The following is a 7688-nucleotide window of genomic DNA, read 5'->3' on the forward strand; positions in this document are numbered from 1 at the left end:
TAGATGCCTAAATACTTCCAATCTGTTGCAATGCTTATTTTTTCTCCATTGACAAAAATGTCAGGCATTTTCTTGGGTTTGTATAATTTTGTGAAAAACATTCCATTTGTCTTTTCAACATTTAGTGTTAGACAAGAGGATTTGAGCCAATTTTGTATATCATTCATTGCAGAAGATAATTTGGATGCTACTTGCTCCATCTCCATTCCATGTACATAAATGACTGCGTCATCGGCGTACATGATGATGTTAATATCTTTGCACACTGTCGTAAGATCATTAATGTAGATACTAAACAACAGAGGTCCCAGAATTGACCCCTGTGGGACCCCAGTTGTGCACAATTTCAAAGAGGACAGAGCATTATTTGTTATGACACACTGCATACGATTTAAAAGATATGACTGCAGCCATTGCAGTGTGTCATCAGACAGATTATATTGAGAGAGCTTAGATAGGAGGACACGGTGGTTAACTGTGTCAAAGGCGTTTCGCAAGTCCAAAAACACAGCACCCACCGTGCCCCCTCGGTCCAGGCTGAGTTCGATGTTTTTGACCAGATAGCAGCAAGCTGCGTCGGTGGAGTGATTGTGTCGATAACTAAACTGGGTAGGATGTAAAAAATTATTGCTATGGAAGTGTTCCATTAGCTGCTCTGCAATAGCTTTCTCAATGATCGTGGATACTACAGGCAAAATGCTGATAGGCCTGTAGTTACTCGTCTCATTTTTAGCTCCAGATTTGTGAATCGGGGTTACAACTGCCATTTTAAAGACATCAGGGAACACACTCTCATTAATAGATTTACTAATAATCTGTGTTATAGCTGGTGTTAAAATATCCCTATTAGTTTTTATAAGAGAGCTATCAAGTCCCCAGTAGTCTTTAGCCTTTGAGTTGGATAATGACTGTATTAATTTATCTGTTTTAGAATTGTCAATAAATTTGAAGCAAAAAGCCTCACTGTCAGAATTAGAGGATTGAGGTTGAACACAAAAATGCAGAAATCCAGAGCTTTGCTTTGTAATTTCATTTACTGAATCTGTAAAGTAATCACTGAAATAGTTAGCGACTACTTGACCGTTTGTATAATATTCTCCATCTGTTTTTAGCTCTATTGTTCCATTTCTAGGTTGTCTTTTTCCTGTTAACTTGCCTATTGTTTGCCAAGGCTTGTTTAATTAAATGAATATAGAAGTTGCTTTGGCATGCCTTAATTGCTGTATGACTTTGTTTCGAAGCTGATTATAGGTTAATCGATCAGTTGTCAGTCCTGTTTTATGATACTTTTTTAAAGCTGCATCTAGAGTTCTCATTAATTTCCATAGGTCATTATTTAACCAAGGTAAAGGATTTTTCCCCTTTTTTTAAACTTCTTCACTTTAGAATATTTTAAAACAAGTAGCTAAAGTGTTTTTGTGAAATCCTCGGCTGCTGCATAACATTTTTTTCCCATTTACTGTCTCAGACCAATTACTCTGTCTTATTTCATTATTAAACACTTCATAATCTTTTCTTGGAATATAGGTGACATGCTCATTAGAATTAATTTCATGTAAGTTTCTATAACGTGCTTTGGATAATTTTCTTGCAACTAAGGTTACATTGTGGTCAGTGAGACCAGTTATTAAATTATAAATTTTAGTGATCCGATCAGCTTTGTTTGTGAAAACAAAGTCTATGAGTGTTTGAGATGTCTTTGTGATTTGAGTTGCTTTTTCTATAATTTGAGTAAGATTACATTTCTGGGTAATTTCTTTTAGCTTTTTTCTACCATTTTTGTCGAACCAGTTTATATTAAAATCCCCCATGAGGAGAATCTCTTTCGCATCACATTTCTTGAGCATGTCAGTAAAATCATTAAAAAAATAGATCATTAGTTGATGGAGGCCTATACAATACTATCACAGCAAAAGACATTTCAGGAGACAATCTAATTTTTATCCCCATACATTCTAGCACATCTCCCACTGCTTCAATTTGTGTGCAATGAAAACTGTCCTGAACATAGATCATGACTCCGCCCCCCTTGCCATGCCCACGGTCACGTCTACGAATATTATAACCTGGAATGTGGATAACACTATTTGAGATGGAGGGTTTCAGCCAAGTCTCGGAGAGGCACAAAAAAGTCCAGGTTGGAGGATGTTAAGAGCTGTTCAACTCCTTTTGGTTTAACCTTCGGGTCCCAGAGAACTTTGGCGTGGTTCACAGTCTGAAATAGTCTGTATTTTTGTTGCTTAGCGACAGCGGTTAGATGACATGACACGGATGTGTGACGTAGTTGCACTGGATCACGTGCCATCACAACTTTCTCCTCAGCGCATTTGTTTATCCAACATTTTCCAGGAGCCATATAGCGTGTTTCCACAGACTGCACCTGTAAAGTCGATATGATTGTGTCTTTTAATGTCGCGATATCGGCTGGACCAGAATGCGCAAACCTTGCTCAGAGGAGATAGAGTCGAAGAAACAGGAATATCCTCCGCTGCGCACAGCATCGGTGGCAGACAAGTATGTTCGTGTGTCTGTGTTTGTGTATGCGCATGAAGACAACTCACTGCGCCTGTACGAGGGGGTACCCAAAAGAAACCGGAATTTGGTCAGAAAACAATAATAATAATGAGTTCCGACTTCTGGCCGTCAGATGTGCTGCAGGTAAGCCTCATGCACATCTGTGAGAAATTTGAGCTCCGAGAGTTACACTGACGCCTGTCAGGCGCTATTTATAGCAACAGAGTGCAGAGGAGGTCTGCGATTTTTTCCAAAATGGCGACATTGACTGGGAAGCCAGAGCAGCGCGCAAACATTAAATTCTGCTTTTTGCTGGGAAAAAACAGCAGCAGAAACACTCACCTTGTTGCAGCAAGCCTACAAGGATGATGCTCTGGGGAAGAATCAGGTCCATGAGTGGTTCGGGTGGTTTAAAAAGGGCAAGATGTCCGCACGTCAGGTCCGTTCAGCAGTGAAAACAATGCTGAGCTGCTTCTTGGCTGTCCAGGGTCTCGTCCACAGCGAGTCTGTCCCTCCAGGTCAGACTGTAAATCAGGACTGCTACATGGAAGTCCTGAGACGGCTCCGTGAGGATGTGAAGAGGAAGCAGAGCGTAGTGGCGGAGTGGAGCCCGGTTGATCCACCACCACAGAGCGCCAGCGGACACGGCGCTGCACATCACGCAGTTTCTGGAGAAGAATGAGATGAATCTCCTCTCCCATCCGCCTTATTCGCCAGATGTAGCCTCGAGTGACTTTTTCTTGTTCCCCAAGTTGAAGAAAGAGCTGAAGGGACAGTGGTTTGCAGATGTGGAGGAGGTGACAGAAAAATAGCAGCCGGCAAAAAATGGCACTTTTACGCGCGGGTCTGAGACGCATTCGTGAAGTGGGAGACACGGCTGGAGCGCTGCATTAATGCGGATGGAGGTTATTTTGAAGGCGACAGTGATGTTTTATTTTGAAATGTGAGAAATAAAAAGTTACAGTCAAATTCCGGATTCTTTTGGGTACACCCTCGTATCTGTTGCTCCTCCATACACGGGAGAAACGCCATTAGCCCCAGGTAGCTCGTCCCCGCTGCCAGGACCGGGGTTTACATGTATGTCCCCGCATAGCAGGGGTAAAATGCACAGTAAAGTTGAAACAGCTGATCCTCGGTGGCGCTTATCCAAACCTGAAGCGGTGGTCATCGGCAAAGTCGTACGTCCATTTTTAAGCACAGATGCGTAGATGGCATATTTACTCCATGTGATGAGCGGAGGTGTGTGGAGCAAGTTGCAGTCCGACCGGCGGCCACGGAGAGCTTGCCAGTCACTCCACGTTGACAGCAGAACCACAGTGAACACATAGATGGCTATAAACGCAAACTAGTTTGTCTTTAGTTGCCCATTTTTTCTGAGATAAGACAACTGTGTCTCAGCAACAAGTCTAATGGTGTTAGATTTCTTTGGCGAGTCTTCAGGATGTAGAAATATAGGCGAGCTCACAGGACCTGCCAGCCTGAGGCCACCACCTGTCGCCATCTTGGAAGAGGCGGGAAGCTGCTCACCGTGCTCACCTATGCTGCTCAGTCATGCTTTTGAAGACAAACAGAAGCTGAGGGAAAACCCTCAGTGAATTCACCACTTATGTGATTTAGTGGCATTCACTGCCACACGAAGGTTGGAATGGAGTCAGATCTTTTACCACAAGAATAAAGGCACAAACACATTGAAGACTTAATACTGAAGCAAGTATTCACAAAAAGATTAGTCAGTGCACACAAAAATATAAATACATCTACAGAACTCTACTTTATCTTCCTGAGAATCATTCAAGTATATTTTTACATCCATTAGCACCAAATATGTTTTTAGCTGTGGAGTTAGCTTGAAGTCCAATCAATCATTTGATCTCATTTCAGAGCTGATGAGCCATCGCTACGCTCTCATTCAGCAAGTCTCACCATGTAGTCCAGGTCGATGAAGGGGTCGTTGATGGCCACGACTTTGATGCCCTTCTTAAGGCAGGCCCTCAGAACCAGACGGCCAATACGGCCAAAACTGCAGAGACACACAAACACACACACAGATTAAATATAGACACTTTGGGAAACTTTCTCAGGAAATCAAACTACTCCCGGGACCAGGAATTACTCCCACTTGGTACAAGAGTACACACACATCACAAGTCACTCTTTACACTCAAAAAATTGGTCAAACTGATGCAATTCTTCCAGCAACTTGATACAATCTATTCTGTGCAGGGAAAGGGATCGAGTTTATATTAACTCTCATTAAATCTTTTATGGACAAATTTCATTTATTACAAGAAAAGGTAAGAAGTGAAGCTGCAGATGAAGGGCTGAATGAGGCGTGCTGAACACCAAGTGATCGAGGGGAGTCCAGCCGCAGCAGACGATGGCCATCTCTACAACATACTGCACTGACAGGCTTAAACTCGGAGCGTGAAACATACGGCCTACAAAAGTGTTGAATCCACTCCACTGAAGACTGACAGAAACGACCTGAACTGATGCCACACAGTGTCAGCAATAGGAGACATGCAGCGGACGCTCAGAACTGGGACTGGCTGATTATTCCAGTTTTGATCAGGATTTCAGTTTTGGCTTCTCAGGATCAAAAATAAATGGTGGCAATGCTCTCAGATTCATGAGGGTGGGAGTATGAAGGCTGCAGAGGGGAAATGTTGTGGCTGGTTGGAGAATTATTTTCTTTTTGTAGACATTGTGTCTCATAATATGAACATTTTCAAAAATGTGACAACAGAGAAACATTAGAGCTGTTTAAACTGTAACGAGCTCAACAGGACTAAACCATCCTGCAGTTACATTTGGTGTCATGAACTCACCCATTGATTCCAACTTGGGGGGCCGACATGACTGCTGTTGTTGCTGGAGTGTGGAGTTACCTGCGACAGATCAGAAAGAAAGAGTCATTAGAATCTGCTCCGTCGACATGCGCATCAGACACAAATGTCCTGCAGTTAGAAAGAGTAAGATTAACGTACACTGGCGAGTATGTGGTTAGAATCAGACAGCAGGAGTCAGATTCCGTCCCGTTCTTCTGACTAAAGATACAACGCTTCAAATGATTATTTCTGCCTTTCTAAAATACTCATTTATGTCCAGCATGTGGGAGGAAAAAGAAAGATCAGACTGCGATATCACCTCACAGGACGTTTTGGAGAGAAAAAAACCAAGGCGGTATGCTGCTGTTACATAACAAACTGAGACCAGTCGAAGGGCGTTCCTGTTTGGCGTTGGGACGGGGAGAAGTACCAACAGGTTCTTCTGACAGCAGGAGGGAGGAGGAGCACGTTCAAGCAGGGACATGCTGGGTAGGGGTGCAGCGATTAACCGGTTTTTCCGCTGTTTTAAACGTCACGGTTATATAACTGCAGACGTTCAGCAACACTGGTTATTTCCGCCCACAACAGTCGGTCAGTTTAGACTCCCGTGTTGCGCAAAACGCAGTCAAAATGGTCCTTTGCCTCTCTCTTTCTCTCTTTGTTTCAGCACAACCTACTTAGTGGGCGGACCACAACAGCACACAGATGTATGAGAACAGACCACAGACAAGTAGACTGGGAGATACAGAGAGAAATAGAGAAACAGTGTTTGCAAAATGCATTAAAATAGACGGGAACCATTGTTCGTGTCAGACAGGAGCTGCAGCCCATGAATCTTGGGAGAAACGAGCTCAGCTAACCAGGCTCTATGCTCTATGCTCTGTGCTCTATGCTAACGTAGCCACCATGGCTAGTGGAATAGAGGTAATGGCAGACGTTGCTGGTTAGCGGCTACACTGAAAAAATGGGAAATGGTAGATTGTTGAATTTAAAGAAATAAAGTTAATAGATCCAACACAAGTCAATTGTGTTCCTCTTGTGGACATGATTTCATTATGTTGACTTAAGTTGTGTATGGAGAATGTTGAATATACGAGTTTGTAATGTGTTACATGAAAATGATTTATTTGAGAATCGAAACATCATGTAATTGCGTTTGGTCTCCACCGGAAGTAGAAGGTTCCTCCAAGTCAGAGGGTGACGGTCGTGAGCCAAGACCAAACACTACTGAGCACATGAAGAAGCACATGTGGAGGAGCTCCCGCTGTTTGCAGCCGCATGTCGTCCTTGAAAGACACTGGATTGAGTAAGTTCATCAACTTAATATATTTTTTGGGGTAAACTTAGTGTACTGAAACATAATATAGCGATTACAATATACTGTCTTGTTTGTGCTTTAGCGCAGGGTGCCCAAACGTCGTCTTTTAGCATCCTGCATATTCTCACTTAAAAAAAGCTTTGTTGAAGATTTTTAATCACTAACACAGTCGTATATTGTAGTGTGCAAACCTTCTTGCACCGACGTCTGTCTTCTCTTTTTTTAACCCGACAGTTGAACGATGTTTAGCAAGCAGCTAGCATCCGAGATGTTGGCTGTCGTGACTTGCGTGCAGGGTTTCAGCTACAGTGGTGAATTAAAACCAACCCCGGGAGAAATATTTGTTAGTGTAGCTGTTTGTTCCCCAGTAATATTAAACTGTTAGTCTTTAACGGCAACGTTAACGACGTGCACGCGCTCAGTCGTCTGCAGCCACGTTTGATCTGACCGCCCGTCAACAGACACGTGCTGACCCGCTAACATGTTCTTGCGTGAAAAACAGTTCATTCACTGATCTCCATGCAGTGGACTCTTCGCTGCATGGCCATCCATTCAAGGCTCCGTTCATGTACACCTGGCTAACATGTGCGTCACCCGTTTTCGTCCATGTGGTAACACTTAAACAGTAGTTTCTAGTCTTTAAAGGCACAATTATATCATAAATGTGCTTTATTAGCCTTTTTAAAATCTTGCATTTGAGTTTGTGATTGGATTTTCAAAAAACCTTTTAAAATGTGCTTTTGTTAACTGAATCACCAAAGGTAACATTTCTGATGTTAAATTTCTAAGTAGGCATGGGCCGGTTACCGGTTTTAAGGTATACCACGGTATGAAAAAGTCAAGGTTTCAAAACCACTAAAATTTTCCGTCATACCGTTCCTGCGATATGAGCGTTTTTTTTTTTAAAGATGCGTTACTTTAATACCCCATCTGTCACTGCAAAATATAGTAAAACTTCAAATTTGTGTTGGAGGAACTGTGGCATGATAGGTGATTTCACTCATATATTTTGGGATTGCCCAAAGATC

At 42.6% G+C, this 7688-nt stretch overlaps 1 protein-coding gene across 1 annotated transcript in view; it reads right to left on the reverse strand.

The window, feature by feature from the left end:
- The window catches only part of LOC115396359 (glyceraldehyde-3-phosphate dehydrogenase 2-like), a 10399-nt gene extending 4713 nt beyond the window's left edge, over nucleotides 1-5686 (reverse strand). The window contains 3 exon segments of the mRNA XM_030102216.1: nucleotides 4438-4534; nucleotides 5343-5402; nucleotides 5502-5686. Coding sequence (XP_029958076.1) covers nucleotides 4438-4534; nucleotides 5343-5371 — 126 coding nt within the window. The 5' untranslated portion in view covers nucleotides 5372-5402; nucleotides 5502-5686.
- Between the last annotated feature and the right edge of the window lie 2002 nt (nucleotides 5687-7688).

This window comes from Salarias fasciatus, chromosome 11 (assembly GCF_902148845.1).
Source record: "Salarias fasciatus chromosome 11, fSalaFa1.1, whole genome shotgun sequence".
Classification (NCBI taxonomy): domain Eukaryota; kingdom Metazoa; phylum Chordata; class Actinopteri; order Blenniiformes; family Blenniidae; genus Salarias; species Salarias fasciatus.